Source organism: Zingiber officinale, chromosome 1B (genome assembly GCF_018446385.1).
Source record: "Zingiber officinale cultivar Zhangliang chromosome 1B, Zo_v1.1, whole genome shotgun sequence".
Taxonomy (NCBI): Eukaryota; Viridiplantae; Streptophyta; class Magnoliopsida; order Zingiberales; family Zingiberaceae; genus Zingiber; species Zingiber officinale.
This window is the reverse complement of record NC_055986.1, coordinates 1-17213: the sequence shown is the minus strand read 5'-3', so window position 1 is coordinate 17213 and position 17213 is coordinate 1. Positions and strand designations below refer to the sequence as shown.

Below are 17213 nucleotides of genomic sequence, written 5' to 3'. Positions count from 1 at the left end.
CATGGTTTGATTTTTTCTTGAATAGGAAAAACTCCCTATATGTCCCAGCTGCCATCAGCTCCAAATGATATCGACTGAGAACAACATTGAGCCAATCGATGGAGTTATTGAGTAATTTTTAAAAGGCCAGATTGTCCCATACACCAATATTATTTGACCAATATCACAAACTCTGCTTGGTCTTGCATCGAGAATACTAACAAGAATGATCTCCACTTCTTGGAAATTAAATTAACCGAGCATTGCAAGGGACTCGAACAATTGAGTGGCCAATATCCTTTTTGTCTTTAAATCAAGATCCCACTACAGAACAGGTGGTGACAATACTGAGGAAATTCTGAAGCATTGAGACTCAGATCTACTGATCCACAATTTGAGAATGTCGGAAGCATGTAACTTATTCGCCTTCCAACTTCATTGAAGGGGAGAAGACCTCCATGGTGTTAAGCAGGACACAATGTGTGCCCGATGAAGGCGGCTAGAAACTATGAAAATGACATGAAATCCAAGAGGACAATAGTAATTCTGCAAGCAAAAATCCAGTAGCAATTATATTTGAGACTCTTTTGGATCAAGGAATATAGGTTTCTTCATCGAAAGGATCTACTTGATTAGAAGGATTCCTAGAGTGTTGGTGATTGAATCTTCGTCCATGACTCTTCTCCTTTTTTCTTTTTCTCTTTGCCTTAGCCTGTGCTTTTGCCTTCTCTTCAAGGTCTCTCACCCCTCGTCTCTTATACATTTTGAAAGTAATGTGCATTTCCTCAGCCATTTTCCTCACTCTCTCTGTTATCTCAGCAGCAATCAACCTATTGTATAGTTTTTTCAAACCTTTCATGAGCTTTGCAAATGTGCTTGGTTGCGGCATCAACCCGGCATCAAGCATATTCAAACAGTAAAAGCTTGCCTCTTTTACATGCTTTCTTGAGAGCAAAGCATGAATCCATATAGTCCAAGCATAAACATTTAACTCACAACCATTGTTCAATATGCAACTCCAAACCTCCTTAGCTAATTCAAGCTTCTCATCTCTTAATAGCGCATTCAACAAATCTTTTAAGATGCCATACTGAGGTGTGGTAAAGAGACCTCGTCCGACCATATCTTTGAAGTATGTGCATGCCTCAATTAATGATCCTTGCTCGACAAAACCATGTACCATTATCACAAATGTATCAAGTCCAGGACTGAGCCCACTAGCTTCCATTTCGTTCCAGATAGTTATGGCTTGTTTGAGCTCCCCAAGCTTGCAGATCAATCTTATAACAATGTTATAGATGGATAAATCAGGAAGACAGCCACTCTTTGACATTTTGCTCATGAGCTCCAAACACTCCTCCAATTTGTCCTTCTTCTCATATGAAGCAAAAAAGTGGAAGTAAGCACTTGGATCAGGCCTCAATCCTTGCTCAACCATTGCATCGAGGAACTCATAACCTCGATCGAGTTTTCCTGACTTACAAAATCCACTAATGAGAGTCGAATATGTCACGGCATCAGCAGCACAACCATTACGCCTCATTTCCACAAACATTAGCATAGCCTCGTCCATTCTGTCTCTTGAGCAAAGCGCCTGGATCAAGGTGGTGTATGAAACAACAGTTGGTTCACACCCTCTACGCCTCATCTCTTTCAGAAGCTCATAGCCATCCTCCATCTTACCCGCAGCGGCAAAGCCACCGAGCAAAGTGTTGAAAACAACGACATCGGGCTCGAATCCGGCATCTTTCATCTGAACCAACACAAATTTAGCCTCCATGAGCTTCCCCAGCTTGCACCAACCGTAGAGGAGCGAGGTGAAGTGCTTCAGGTTGGGAGGGAACTGCTCCTTCATGTCTTGGAAGAGCGAAGCAGCTTCTTTAACACTGCCTTTCTTGCAGAGGGCGTCCAAGAGGCAGCCAAATACATGCTCATCGGCCTCGCAACCGTACTTAGGCATTTCATCGAGCACCTCGACGGCCTTGGCCACCATGCGGGCGGCAGCGAAGCGGCGGATGAGACCAATGAAGAGGTCGGGAGTAAGGAGGTCGGGGGTCTCGCGCCGTATTTCATCGACGAGGGCCCAGGCGGGGCCGAAATGGCGCATCTTGGAGAGGACGCGGACCATGGCGCGGTGAGCGGCGGGGGACGGGTGGTGATCCGGGTGACGGGAGGCCCAGGAGAAGTATCGGAAGGCGAGGGTACCAGCGTCGCCACATCGGGAGATGACGCGCTCAACTAGGCCCGGGCGGAGTTCAACGCCGGAGTCACGGAGGGCGAGGGCAAGCTTGGGCGGCCGCGAATGGAACTTGCGGAGGATGCGGTAGGTCCTCTCGACGTCCGCAGAGAAGCTGTCGACGCCGCCCTCCGCTGAGGAGCTGACGTCGCGCCGGAAGGTGAGGCGATGCGTCGAAGAGAGGGTTCCGGGGAAATTTCTCCGGCGACACCTCGACAAGATCCTCTGCATTATTTTTATTTTTTCGCAACTTTCCCGGAAAAATCCCACTTAAATCCTCAGCGTCCAAAATCGAATGAAAATGATGTCAATTTCACAAATACGATAAATTTAGAAACATTTCCATTTAATTTGAATTCGTTATAATTCTTGTGCTGTTAACCCTAGTCCTCTCATAACGGTGTGATAATTAAGACATATTACTATATAAGATTTTGGGATCGAAACTCAATGTGTCCAAGTATGCCTTCCCCTCATATCTTGTCACCTACACTAATAGTTAGTAGTCATCTGTAATTTACTTTCTCCGTGTTGACTTAGGGACAGATTGGTGAGGACGTTGAGGATGAGCGAATTACCTTTGCCACATGTGTTGTTGACCCTAGTTTTATTGTAACAACTATATTAATTTATAGAAACTATAGTTATGTTATTATTTTTAGTTGACATCGTATATTTAAATCAATGATCACAAGATAAATAAGTGCTCATAAAGATCCATCTAGACGACTAATATTCTTGACTTTATTTTTTGTTGGAGGAACAAATTCTAGTATAATATAATTATATAAATTTAAATCTTAAATATCTTAATTATCTTTTTAAAGACTCAATTATTGTACCCATTTTGGGGTATAATTATTATGTTGTTGCTTTTATTAGAAATTATATTTGTTTAAGTTTAGGATAGTATTATAAAGTGGTCATAGTTACTTAGTTCCATAGATAGTTTTATCAATTGTTTATAGAGTTAAGTATTTTATAAATCAATGCTATTATTAGGGTTAAGAAAACTATTTAAAGTAACTTAAATTTTAATAGTATATTTTAAAAGTATAATTTTATATGGTGTGAATTTTTAAGAAGTCAATTATACAATATAATAAAAGTTATTAATGTTTTATAAATTAAGTTATTCTTATTGATAAATAAATTAGCAGAGTTGGAGCCATGGTATCCTTATTATTAAGGGTGTTCTTTTGAAAATGAAAAGAGAAAGGTGTTGTATGTAAAAACTCTTTATTACTATTTACCTCACCCATCCAAAAAGAAAACCACTCTGGTTTCCCCTCCCCTCCCCTCAAAACCACCTTCCACCTCGCTCATCGCTTCTCCAAAAATGCTTCCTTGCCCCTTCTCCTCCTCCTCCTCCGCCTCCTCTCGTGAGCACATGGCCTCCCCTTTCATCTAGTTGCAGGCTTAGGTAGTCACGGAAGGGACAATGGACTTTAACGAGGCTATTGGCATGGGTGTCTCTTCTGAAACTGTTGTTGGTGGCCTCCTGTCCTGCTCATCCTTGCTTCCGGACATCGAAGTCAGCAGCCCAAGTGTTCCCTTTGGATCCGTTCTGCAGAAGCACGAGAGACTCATGGAACACGACGACTATGATCGGAGGTCGGTCAAGGCCGGGCCTGAGGCATTGGCCGCAGCACCCCCAAAGGTGACTCCTTTCCTCCTTAAAACCAACTCCTGCCCCCTATTTCCCTATGGAGGTCAAATGCTCAGTTTCTCGTCGAGGTCCAAGAGTGAGATGGTGGTCGGTGCTGATGGAACTTTGCCTTACTACGACCAACCCTCATCGACTTCTTCTGCGCAATGTTACATCCCTAGGAACGCAGGTAACTCATGCTAGTACGGTAACGGCCGTGGTGGTTTTTGTTTCGGAGGTTTTTCTATATCAGGGGTTGATAATTGATTGGAGGGGGGGTCTTGTCCTAAAGTTTTTGATCCTTTTATTTCGAGTCTTGTCAAGGAAAAAGTTGGCTCCTTTATAAAGAAAGTTGCAAGGCGAAATGAAGTGTATCGAGGAGAAAGGCCAATAATTCTTTCCCATTTACCTTGCTACTTCCCTCTACTCACACATCTAAAACGATCGGTAAAGAAAGTGGAAAAGAATGATATTTTGTGATCTAATTTTTCCAACTTGGTGTCTATTCGTCTGTTAATTCCTTCGCTCTTCTCGTTATCTTTCCCCTATCTCATTTGATATGCTTCATCTTGAGGATGCTTTTTTCCTTACATTTATTTTCTTCCTACTTCAGGTATAAGCTCACATGCGAACATGCAAGGCGTTCTGGCGAGGGTCAGAGGACCCTTCACTCCTTATCAGTGGCTGGAGTTAGAACACCAGGCCTTGATCTACAAGTACCTACTTGCAAATGCACCCATACCAGCTACTCTGCTCGTTCCCTTAATGAGAAACCCGAGTGCTTCCGGGTTCCCCCTGTCAGCTGGGTCTTTTGCTTCAGGTAGTTATTGGACTTTCAATTTAGCAAAAAGAACGGTTATCTACTTATCTTGCGGAAATTTTGTTGCCAACACATATATTGATGCATGCATTTTCTAGCTTCAAGGAAGTATTATAGTTTTAGGATCTTCATTAGCTCTCTGACATTTTTAGTTGATGGCAAATGAGTTGCAGGTGCTCATTTTGATAAACATCACAATCCTTTTTGGTTATCTATGCCTTTGAAACCTCTTCTTAGTACATGAAAACTTTCAAATTCATAAATGTACTTTGTGAAGATCTTTCATGCTTCTTTTTCTTCACAATACTTTATGAACGGCTTGCTATGGATAAAAATGAATAAAAAAGAAATTGGAAGTATATGTAGGTTTATCTTTCTACTCTAGCATGTTGCAAATTCAGTTCTAATAAGCATTAGAGACGAAATTGGTGTTAATTTTGTAAATGCCCCAAGATGAATCTGTTCAATCTAAAATGGCAAGACCATAAGTAGCATGCCCGTGATTGCCTCACTTAACAATGCGAGACTAAAGGGTGGAGTTTCATCCTCTCCTCACTTTGTCTTTTCTCTCTTTAACATTTTCCTTTGTCTCTCACATTTCACTAAGGTGAGAAGCAAAAGGTCGGGAAGTGGCATTGATACCATGTGAAGTCCATTTCAATCTGAAGTATCAAGATGCTTAGATGGAGATCTCTTTGATTTTATGCATGTCTATGATGGCCTTACCAATTTGTAACTATAATGCCTGAAGTCTTTGTTCCCACTCCTTCCTTTTGACTCCCTTTTAAAACAATTTTTGGTTGCATTTTCTTTCTGATTGTTGCAAGTGGTTGGGGGTCTCTCCATCTAGGTTATTCAAGAAATGCTGATCTAGAGCCTGGTAGATGCTGTCGCACCGACGGGAAGAAATGGCGATGCTCTAGGAATGCAGTTGCTGACCAAAAGTACTGTGAGCGACACATGAACCGGAGCCGCCATCGTTCAAGAAAGCATGTGGAAGGCCAGAGTTGCCATACTGCCAAAGTGATGCCTGACGTCACATCTTCTCAACTGACCTCAGCTGTTCCTGGTGCTACTTCTAGTACTCCCACAGTTTCACAGCAGCAGAGTAAAACCTTGCAGTCAAACATCACAGATCCACCCCCTGTGCAACTAAAGGAGTAAGTAACCTTAGAGATTAGTTTGGTTTGAGCTTTCAATCTATAGCATAGAGATCTTGTTGAACCACAATATTTGTTGGGAGAATTTGTGAATTAATGGGTTCCATAAGGATTAATAAAACAGTTAAGTTTCATAATATGTTTTAATTGTCGGGCTGATCGATTTTTTCTGAAAGATGGATATATGAAAGCATCAATGACACTTACAAAAAAGTATTTCTAGTACTATACAGGAAAATTGAACTTTCACTTGAAATTCTCACCATTCTATCAGTTTAGCCTGCTTTGTTTTGTTGAATTTTGCTTGCAAGTTCCTGAGCTTGGGAAGCCTGTGATATTCATTGATTACAACATATTTACTGTTGAATATCTTACTGTAGATCAATCAAAAGGACAACATGAAGTTGCACCAAACTAATAGCAATCCTTGGCTAGAAATACTAGTTTGCATGCCTGTTCATGGTAGAAAGAAATTATGAAATGTCAAAGGAAAAAAAGTTAAGTAAACTCTTGCAAAGGAATGCTAGAAATCATTCTAGTTCTTGAGTGTAAACTTCAAAAGTTACAGGCTAAGTACTATAAAGACAGTTGTTGTGGAATTTGAAAGAACTGCTGTTTTGATTGTGCTTTATACACTGTTGAGTAAGCTTATATTGATATACATCATGATCCAAATTGATCATGAGTCAGGATTCTGTAGGTTGTACTAAATAGACTTCCTTCACACCCAGCATTGAGCTTAAGATATCTCTCCCCCCTATATATGGTTGTAATTTTATCGCCTTGTCTATTAAATTCCAGAAGCAATTATTTGTAGATCTCTGAAATTCATAATGTGGTTGTCTTAATTCTATATAATGCTTAATGTGCTTCCTGAAAACGGCCTTTAAATCGTTCTTTTGAATATGCAGTTCTGTTGAGATCTGCAGGATGCTGAATAACAAAGAAGTTCAAGATGATTATGCCCAGAATCCAAAAAGCATCTCCATGCCGAGTCCTGTTGAGCAAAGGCCTGTTAGTAATTTATATCCTTTCGCAAAGCAACACACTCTACTTGAGGGAACCTCCCATGGAAGAGCATTTGGTCTCAATTCCAATGATTCACTTTTTAATACTATGAGGAGCTCATTTTCTGTTAACATTAGTTTTACTTCCGTTTCAATGTTCAATGACCAGCATCTCCAGTCCAGTCCCCATCGGCACATCATTGATGACTGGTCCAAAACCCAGTCTGAAGTCTTGCCTGCATCTTGCCCTGAGGTTGAAGAAACACTGTGTGATAGAACCAAACACGCCGTCTCTATTCCAAAATCTGGCTCTGATTTTTCATCTTCCTCCTTCAACAACAAGCAGGCACTTTCACCACCAAAGTTATCAAGAGAATACAACCTTGGACATGCGGGTCTAAGTGTAGGGGTTCTAAATGACGCGTGCCAAATTCAACCAAATTGTAGACCAATCTCCTGGGAGGCTTCCATGGCTGGACCTTTAGGGGAGGTGCTGAAATGCACTAGTTGCAATCCGAAGGATCAAGGAAAGAACTCTTCGTCCCTGCATCTAATGGCAGATGACTTGGATTCGAATACACGAATGGATTCCTCACCAACAGGTGTCCTTCAGAAAACTTCATTTGCTTCACTGTCTAGCAGCACAGGAGGTAGCCCCATGGCTGACAACTGCATGGTTCATGAGGGCACAAGTAGCTTGTTCAATGACCTCCTTGGTTCAACTCTTCTAAATTAATGCCCCTAGCTATCCCCTCATTCTGAGATGGCACAATGGAAACTAGAATGCCTGATCAGAATGCAAGCTGTAGACCTAATGGAAACAGTGTTGACTTAGCATTCCAGTTTGTTTATTTGTTTCTTGCTTGTGTACAATTAAGTTATATGCATCTAGAGTTTACTGAATCCCCAATCTGTTTAAGTTTGATGATTTGGAGGCATTTGGATTGATACTGATCTGATGCACTTTGTATTTACTTTGTGATGGCTGTTAATCTTCCTCTTCTGCAGTCAGTCAATTGGAAAATGGTTTTAGCTTTTAGTAATTTGCAATTGTTATTGAGTAGCATTTCTGAACTGAGTGTGTTGCTTGGTAATGTCTGAAGTTTGAGAATATTACTTGAATCATTTTGTGCATAGCTCTACCCTTCCTATGTTTCTTATATATATATATATATATATATGTGGATGTTTTAATTTGAAAAAAAAAATAATTAATCATGTTGGGTAACGTCGAACCTAGGGTGACCGGTCCCACGGAAATTTTTCATCTGCCACCAGAGTAAATCAGGAAGCGCTCGCAGCGGGCAGCAGGAGTCCAATTTCCTTTAGTTGCGTGCCTCATTTGAAGGAAAATTTTTTACAAATTCATTATAGTTGGAATTCGAATCGTAAGTATTTGGATGATAGCCTGAATGTTCTACTGCTGCACTATAACTCCGGGGGCATGAATGCTTTAATTTGAGAATGTTACATGAATGTCAACTAATATATAGGGTAAAGTTAGAAAACTTCCTAATCTTATAACTACATATTTTTATGCAAATCACACCACTGCATTGGAAAACATAGATATGGTACCATAAGATTTGCAATGCACGTTTCTTACAAAATTTTCTAGAAAGTATTGAAGGGTATCATTATTGAAAATTGATTTTGGTAATTAAGGTAATTTAATTTATGTATGAATAAAATTCAATGCTTGCAAAAGATGTGAGTCTGGGTGGTGTAGTTGGTTATCACGCTAGTCTCACACACTAGAGGTCCCCGGTTCGAACCCGGGCTCAGACAATTTGTTAAATTTTATGCCAAGCATTTTGATCTGTTATTGATTTCTATTTGTTTATTTTTATATAATGTTGGATTGGAAAAGAACAACACGGCTACTACTGGGTGTTACACATTGTGCTTATAAATTTTCGGTTTTCTATGAACTTTCCTTTTGAAAAATCTTTTTTGTTATTTCGACGATGACATTGTCCTTATTGGAAAAATGAACATGATCAAATAAACTTACAACATGTAATACTTGATAACAATACAAGAAATACCTCTTTTTTTTTATAACAAAATTTGAATCAACCAAACAGGAGTCGAAGCCTTATACGAAATTACAATTGATCTGCAACTCGAGTGAACCTCTAAATTGTTCGCTGCGCATAACACTTTGCTGGAATAAGTGTAACACTGAAGTATCTCTCTATAACAATTTGAGCATCCATAAGGAATCCACAAGGATTTGTACAGTCTATTGCAGCCACAATTACTGAAACCGAAGGAGGGTCGCCAATCCGTTTACGCCAATTCTCCGATTATCTTCAGGTTCGGTAGACAGAAATGGTAGCTAGATTATTTCACATGCATTGCTGCAATCTAACTCCAGCCACAGTTTCTCAATCCCTGCTTTCTAGGCTGATTCAAAAGAGGGTTGGGTTAATGCCATGGACGAAACCTTCCATGGATCTTCCTGAGTGGTTCCTGATAACTCCTGGACCTTGATTATGTTCATCTACTTGAGAAGCAAATTCGCATTCTTGCAAGAAGGAACTTGTGGATTCCGTGCTGACATGGCGACTCTGATCCCTGGTTGGCATGGCTGAAGAACTCCTTATTGAAGAGTTTCATTTCTCCATATCCACATCATCCAACATGCCATGTTGGGACATTTGTGCAAAAAATAATGGCAAAACTGAAAACAAATTTCCACAATTAACCTAAAGAATAGGAACTCTCCAAAAAATAAAAAACACTTAACTGTTCAGTTTGAACTACCAACGGAAAAAGGAATATATTGTCTCAGTAAAGAGACTCATACCTGACTTCGAAGAATTAAGATATCTGAGGAGGGTCCAGCCACAGGATGTAGTAGTTTCTCCAATGTTTATCAATGTATCTGTAGTTTCAAAAAAGAAGCGCCAGCACAATGAGTTGTTTGTCCAACTGTTAAGCATTACATCATAACTTGCAGGTGTCATATTGCTGACCATTTCAATTAACTATAAACCTTTTCATCAATCTAAAATCTAAATCATGCCTCTTTCAGATTCACGAGAAACCAGCTGTTACATTCTTCATAAAACATGATGATAATCCTTAATTGATAACTTGCAGCTGCCTATCACATAACCTTTCTACCAATTATAAATGTTCGCTTCAACCAAATCATGCTCTTCAGATTTACAAGGAACCAGGTGTTTGCTGGTCATGTGTTAGGATGCCTAATCTGGAACAAAGATAAGGAGATGATATTAGCAGAAAGAAGTACCTCAGATTGCCATCTAACAGAATGGTAAATTTGTCAAAAGGGAGGGCAAGAAAGGAGAAGAGACGACAAGAATTGAATCAATAGACTGTTAGGGTTAGAGGATGGTGATAAGTGTCATGTACATGTCATGATCATGTCAACAGACTGTTAGAGGGTTAATGAATGGTGATAATTGTAGTGTGCATGTTACGATCACAAGATCAGATGACCAAGATGAACAACTAACAGCATCCTTTGGGAGGAGATACCACAATCTCCTCTAACGAATGGGTGCACAAATTTGTTGAGAGAGAAACTTGTCGTTTTGTGTAAGGCAGTTTTAATAGGAGATTGATAACTCCCTCTCTCTCTCTCTCCCTTTCTCTCTCTCTCTCCCTCTCCCTCTCCCTCTCCCTCTCCCTCCCTCCCTCTCCCTCCCTCAATATGGCAATGCCTATAATAACTCCTACCAACTTAGTTAGAGAATAAACTTCATCTCGAGAATTGCCTACTTGATCTCAAAAAACTGATCCATGATGGAATATTGGAATGACACATTTCACAAAATTATAAATACAAACTGTTGGAATTAATCAACAAATACAAGCATACTTCCACAATATGAAAATAAAATTTCACTACTTGAATGAATAAAAAGACTCGGACATGACTTAGTTAACAAATGTTACTCGTTCCTTTGTCATGCTTATAGACCAGGCCCTCCTGGACCAGTCCCTGCCTTGAGAAGAAGTGCCACCCATTATTGTCACCTCCTGCAGCTAAGTGGGCCACTAACCTGGGAGGGAAGGTGAAGCGCATAAAAAAATGCACCTTTTAATTGAACATTTCAGCATGATAGGTTGTTTGACCAGATAAAGCAAACTCCTTTTTTTCCTGTTTATTTTCTTATGTGTTTTACCTTGAACTGTCTGCTCTATTTTTGTGTGTGTGAAGATGAAAACTACACTAGCCTCTAAAGGAAGATCCACAAAGAAAACAACAGAATTGGTCAATTTTTTTATAATGAAATTCAAATACATTGAATCAATTTTCCCCCTAAACCACAAATGCACAGGTGGTGTCATCCACAGCATTATTTTTACCAATAAATAAATCTATAATAAAACAGAATTAGAGTACCATGCTAGATAGCACAAGAATAAAATGAATCCATGATGACGTAAAGATAATCTCAGTAAAGTACCTCATGGTTTCAGAACAAGAATACCCAGCATAATGTGGTTGCATGTGCATCTTCACAAAGTCAATGTGGATCTCCTGAACCACAAAGGTAAAGTGAGCTAATGTGAATGACTTTGGAGAAGATACCAGGATAAAACTGATAATGATTGTGTACGTTACCCTAATAAATTCATGGAATGAAATCAGTATGTTTGAAGAATATGAAATAATTGTGAATTTTATGGAGAATTACTAAATTGTTCCTGTTGAAATTGTAATCTGGACTTTCGAATCAGCATGAAGCAGGATAAGGATTGTTTTAGTGCCTTTAAGAGTTGCAATATGAAAGATCAACAATCTAGAGCAGAATTTCCAACAAAGAAGCTACCCTTCAGAATGTATTGATACATCTAATTGTTCAGCACTATTTATCTGCCTTGTTTTTATAGTTACAGGTGTTGGACTCATGTTTCCTCTGAAATTAGACACTGGCAAAAGCCCACGTATATGCATTTCTTCGTATAGTTCTGGTATCTCATGCATTTCTCCAGATTTGATATAACCGTGGATCAACGTGCTATACGTAACATAATTAGGATCCACGCCACTACTAATCATTTGATCCAGGAGTTTGATGGATGCTTCCATTTCCCCTTGGCAACAAAGGCCATTAATTAGTGTAGAATACGTAACAACATTGGGATAAATTCCTGCCTCTATCATCTTATATTTCAGCTTGAATGCTTCTGTTAGATTACCAACTCTGCAGAATCCATCAATCAATGTGTTGAATGTAATAACATTCGGTGCTAAACCTTTTGACTGCAGCTTGTTGAATAGATTGACAGCTCTATCTAAATTTCCAGATATGCAGAGACCATTGATGAGAGAATTGTATGTTATAATATTGGGAAAGAGGCCCTTTTTAATCATTTCATCCCTTAATTGAAAAGCCTGATCTATATTGCCAGCTGCTGAATAGCCATGAATAAGATTACTGTAAGTAAAATTGTCTGGAACAAAACCCCTCTGCAACAAGTCTGCAAAAAATTGTTTTGCATCCAAAATCCTTCCAGATTTGCAAAGACCGCAAATAATAACATTATAGATAATGTTGTTAGGCAGGAGATTCTCATTTTTAGACTGAGCGAGCAGATTTGTGATTTCGTGATGGTAGATATTGTTCGTAACACACTTAAGGTACTTATCAGAATTTTCATACTTTGGAAGCATGCTAGCATCCACAATTTTTGCCAATATAGCATTTGCCTCGTCAATCTTACCCTGTCTATAAAGACCACTAACAAGGGCACTGCATATGTATGTATTTGGAGTTAAGCCTTTGGCAACCATTTCAAAATATATATCAAAAGCCCTATCCAACATTCCTTCTCTGCACCATCCAGCAATCAGAATTCCATAAGTAACTATGTTGGGAGTCAGTCCACTCTTGTGCATATTAGTTAGAAGGCCATCAATCCTATCAGAACCATTAGCTATGAAGTGCCCAGAAATAAGAGAATTGAACATTTCGATTGAAGGAGAAAACCCAGAAGGTTCCATCTCATTCCATAACTTAAGAGCTTGCTCCACATCACCAAGTTTACAATAACCGTCAATCAATGTCCTGTAAGTAATGCTATCAGGAGGACATCCCCAGGCCTTCATCTTTTCCATAATATTCACCGCCTCAGATATTTTCCCTGCTTTACAAAAACCATTTATCACTGTATTGAATGTTATTTGGTTCTTTGTGAATCCCCTAGCTAGTATCTCATTCCAAAATTTCAAGGCTTGTTCATAATTCCTTGATTTGAAGAACCCATCCAACAATGTGGAACAGCTAATCTCATTTGGAGCAACAGCTCTTTTCAGCATCAAAAACCACAAGTTCAGGGCATGATCTATTGCACCTGACAGACAAAAGCCTTTAAATAGTGCATTATAAGTTATAACTGTAACTTCGACTCCATTCCTTATCATCCTGTCACATATTCCAAAAGCATCTCTCATAAGACCCTTCTTGCAATACCCATCTAATAGAGAATTGTAACTGTAGGAGTCTGGTTTTAGATGACCCTTCTCCATATCGAAAAGCAAAATCTCTGCTTCCTCAATTCTTCCGGACTTGCAATACCCATTGATCATTGCATTACAAATAAATATGTTTTCCTTCATCCCTTCACTCAACATTTTATCCCGGATTCTCATTGCATCATCCATTCCCCCCATTTGGCAATGAATGTTAATTAGCACACCGTAAGCAACTTCGTCAGGACTCAAACCATGGAGCTGTTTCATGTCAACAAGGGCTTTCTCGGCTTCCTTAACCTTGCCTTCTTTGCAGTAACCCTTAATCAACAAAGTAAAAGAGACAACATTTGGCAAAATCCCTCTTTTAGTCATCATGTCGAACACCTTGAGTGCCGCTTCCGTCTGGCCCAAACTACAGTACCCATTGATCAGAGAATGGAAAGTCACAATATTAACATCAAACCCCTTCCTTTCCATCTCTGCCACAAAGCTCAAGGCTTTCTCTAGATTTCCACCCTTACAATAGGCATTAACTATTATAGACGTTGTGAAAACATCAGGTAATATCCCAGCTTTGCACATCTGTTCATAAACTAGAATTGCCGCGTTAATATCCCCTCCTTTAACCAAACTACTCAAAAGGCTGTTGCAGGACTTCAAACTAGGCTGACATCCGCATTTCCCCATATTATCAAACACAAAAAGAGCCTCCTTTCGCAATCCACCCTCAGCATAAGCCTTCAGGAGCATGTCAAACACCGTAGGAGAGAAAGTGAACTCCTTGTACACCTTAACCATCCGATCAAAAACAAAAGAGACAGACGGCTCCGGGCTAGCCGAGCTCATCATCGCCACCAATTCCCTCAACAACCCTCTCGCATCGTCGAACATGCGTGCTCGAGACAAAATGTGGACAATTCTGCAATAAGATTCCGCGTTGGGCCTGAAGTACTGCTGCCTCAGTGCGATCCGGAAGAAGCCCAGGCAGGCGTCGGCGTCGAGGCGCAGCCTGACGAGGACGGCGTCGAGGAGATCGTCGGAGAAGCGGAAGGGAAGCTTGGGAATGGCGTGGAAGCGCTCGAGGGTGAGGATGCGGCATATCCGGTCGACGAGCTCAGATCTGGTGATGCGGGGGTGGGCAGCGCCGGAGTGGATGGGCCGGCAGAGAGTGGGCAGGTGCGAGGGGAGGAAGAAACGCGAATGAGGGAAGAATCTAGTTGTGATCATGGGTTTAAGGTAGGGTTATGGGGTTTGGAGATCTCGGCCTTTGTTTTGTGTTGTTCGCTGGCTTTGCATCTTTCTCCGTTCTCGTTCAGACACCGTCCAGGCTGCTCTCCGTATAAGGTAAGCTGAGGGTCCCTCTAATAACTCGAAGAAGCAGGTTTCTGGGCCGGAATAATTAGAAAAAGAATCCTGTACGCTGTCTCTCGCTCTCTAGTTCTTTTTTAAAAAATAAATCATTATTTTTAAATATAAAATAATTATTTAATTTAAATAATATTTTATGGCTCTTACAAAATAATTTAAAAAATCGAGAAGCTCTCCATCACGTGCTATCTTATACGGCTAACGTTAAGCAAATGGAGAGTTGATGAAAAAAAGTAAAATGATTTATTTCATTGTTGTTATATGCAGTGATGGATCTAGGAGCGCGGAGATGTGCTTGAGTACCTCTTGTTTTTAAAAAATTCTATTAATATGCTACAGTCGGATAGTGAAGGAAGACAAACTTCAATTCTTTTCTTCTAATACCCTCTTCTTTTTTTATCTAGATCCACCACTGATTATATGTGATTCTTAAGTTTCACCCGTTATAATTAAGTTAGCATAATTCAAATTATCATAATGTTTTTTTTAAAAAAAATGTATTTAATGCAATATCTCTTTATTTTAAATATAACACACTTTATTTTATTTTTTTACTGTTAAAATGATAATATCATAACAAGGATGCTGCTGGAATCCGGATAATTAAACCGCAAAACAATATCATAACTTTATCAGACCATTTTGTAAAATGGATTGGGTGAGAGAACTCGCTGGGCTCAACCAGGCCTTGACCAGCATGCATAAATTAATGTCACAACACAAAAATAAAACAAAACAAAATAAAATAAAATAAAATAATAATGGCAGGATAGATTTTGGACTGCAGCATTTCCTGTCGATAAGGGAGTGCTCTTATGCAATCCCATTTCTAGTACCGTACAAGTTAAGCGATAGTGATACTTCAGCTCAAAACACTGCTCAAGTCCTCTCAATTTATGCCGCTTGCAGAGCTTCTTGGCTTTTAATGTCAAAGACCTTGCCCAATGCTTCCTCCACGACCTGCATAAGCCATGTGGAAATTGTTAATAAGATGAAGGAGATCCCGCGACTTAATACTTTAACCAAGGGATTTTTCAACTCTTGAATTAATATATATACCTTGTCAGGAGTAGAAGCCCCTGAGGTGACACCAATAGTGATTGGTCCAGCAGGAAGCCAATTTTCTTTCTCGACCAGCTCTCCATGCTGCGTTTGTACAAACAGATAAGATGATAATTAAAATCATCAAGTTCGCAATATAAATAATTATACAAACTGCGCGTGTACAACATACATTTAACTTATAGGTGATCTTGTTTCCTGGTCCAATTCTCTGTTCATTGTCAATCCAGTAGGACGGGATTCCCTTGAGCTCTGCGATCTCTTGGAGATGTGAAGTATTACTGGAGTTCCACCCACCAACGACCAGAATAAGATCGAGTTTCTCTTCCACCAGCTTGAACATAGCATCTTGCCTTTCCTGAAGTTGTGCAAGAGAATGTGATAAGGGGAAACTAAACCAGCAATTGAATAGATTAATACAAAAGGGACTATAAAATTCAATCACATGAAAGTATTCTATCCCCTTTCGCTTTTGGTTCACTTCCACAGAAATTGCAGTGCTCTAATTTGCAAATCTAAAGAGTAAGTAGATGGTATGATAAATGAGGTTTAAAAGGTTATGAAAAAGTGGGAATGAGTGAATTGCATGGATTTAACAAAATGTAAAGGAGAAAAACAATACCTTAGCAGTTTAAATTTTGAATTGAATATTCCAATTAGAAAAACAAAAAAGGAAAAAAAAAAATCAGTAAGCCTACCTGGGTAGCATCACATATGGTGTTGAAGCTGACAAAATGATCATTGGCATTCTCTACACCGTGTTTGCGCATCATGGTCTTCTCAACCAATTTACCTGAAATTTCAGTGTTTACTTGAACACTATATTTAGAATTGGATAGAAACAGTAAGCATTGCAAACATTAAACTTACCTATCTCCTCTGTTTCACCCTTGAGCATCGTGGTTTGATTTGCAATGCCAACTTTAGCTAAGTCAACATCTGGATCAAATCCCGCAGAAATAGCGTTTTTGAATTTCTGCAACACATGGACACATTTTTAAATCTTATTTTCTTTTGTGCAAATATTATGGAAGAAAAGAATCAATATACCTCAAGAAATGCTTCTCTTGTAGAGCTAGACCCATCTAATTCCCCACCAAGAATGTAATCGCATACATACATTGCCTGTTTTTTTAACAGAAAATGGTAGTAAAAAACGTTTATTTGTAAATATGATTCACAATAAACTGATTATTAATTAACAAATCGTTACCTCAGTCATGTTCTTTACGACAATATATCTTCCTGCAAATGAGGCTGTTGCAATAGTCTCTTCGTGTGAATATTTACCATGTATGATTGAAGTGTAATCACCCTTCTTGTGCTTCTCAACAGAGTTCCAGACCTTTAGTGGAAATTAACACATTATTTATGAAAAAGATATTCAAGGGAAATCCAAGACCTTATTCTCTACTCTGATAGAAAAGGGAAACAAATACCTTTGAAACCCATGGGCAAGTAGTATCAACTATTTGG

The 17213-nt window shown here is 39.4% G+C and overlaps 4 protein-coding genes and 1 non-coding gene across 13 annotated transcripts; 2 read left to right on the top strand and 3 right to left on the bottom strand.

The window, feature by feature from the left end:
- Nucleotides 1-26: 26 nt before the first annotated feature.
- LOC122045303 (pentatricopeptide repeat-containing protein At3g49730-like) lies at nt 27-2479 on the bottom strand. Its single transcript, XM_042605467.1, has one exon. The coding sequence runs from the start codon at nt 2444-2446 to the stop codon at nt 572-574; it is 1875 nt and encodes a 624-aa protein (XP_042461401.1). The 5' UTR covers nt 2447-2479; the 3' UTR covers nt 27-571.
- Nucleotides 2480-3509: 1030 nt separating this feature from the next.
- LOC122045313 (growth-regulating factor 6-like) lies at nt 3510-7893 on the top strand. Of its 2 annotated transcripts, XM_042605489.1 has the most exons (5): nt 3510-4053; nt 4477-4683; nt 5534-5843; nt 6755-6927; nt 7020-7190. In XM_042605489.1, exons 1-5 carry the CDS (start codon nt 3657-3659, stop codon nt 7052-7054), a joined length of 1122 nt encoding a protein of 373 aa, XP_042461423.1. In that variant the 5' UTR covers nt 3510-3656; the 3' UTR covers nt 7055-7190. The 2 variants fall into 2 exon arrangements, with proteins under 2 accessions (XP_042461423.1, XP_042461414.1); XM_042605480.1 differs by having other exon boundaries at nt 6755-7893.
- Nucleotides 7894-8564: 671 nt separating this feature from the next.
- On the top strand, nt 8565-8638 carry TRNAV-CAC. The gene has a single exon. It is a non-coding gene; the product is annotated as a tRNA-Val (tRNA).
- A 238-nt stretch (nt 8639-8876) lies between these two features.
- On the bottom strand, nt 8877-14653 carry LOC122045261 (putative pentatricopeptide repeat-containing protein At1g19290). 8 transcript variants are annotated; one of them, XM_042605418.1, is made up of 5 exons: nt 11454-14653; nt 11296-11369; nt 10758-10887; nt 9663-9740; nt 8877-9536 (listed from the first exon to the last, which is right to left on the bottom strand). In XM_042605418.1, exon 1 carries the CDS (start codon nt 14532-14534, stop codon nt 11658-11660), a length of 2877 nt encoding a protein of 958 aa, XP_042461352.1. In that variant the 5' UTR covers nt 14535-14653; the 3' UTR covers nt 8877-9536; nt 9663-9740; nt 10758-10887; nt 11296-11369; nt 11454-11657. The 8 variants fall into 8 exon arrangements, with proteins under 8 accessions (XP_042461352.1, XP_042461344.1, XP_042461359.1 ...); XM_042605410.1 differs by having other exon boundaries at nt 10763-10887; XM_042605425.1 differs by lacking the exon at nt 10758-10887 and adding an exon at nt 9832-10070.
- A 622-nt stretch (nt 14654-15275) lies between these two features.
- Nucleotides 15276-17209, bottom strand: LOC121992595 (4-hydroxy-3-methylbut-2-enyl diphosphate reductase, chloroplastic; the record flags this gene model as incomplete). Its single annotated transcript, XM_042547083.1, has 8 exons — nt 15276-15635; nt 15735-15821; nt 15910-16095; nt 16436-16530; nt 16608-16713; nt 16788-16862; nt 16951-17082; nt 17177-17209. Coding segments are annotated over 8 exons (780 nt in total), but the record flags the coding sequence as incomplete, so codon positions are not given.
- Between the last annotated feature and the right edge of the window lie 4 nt (nt 17210-17213).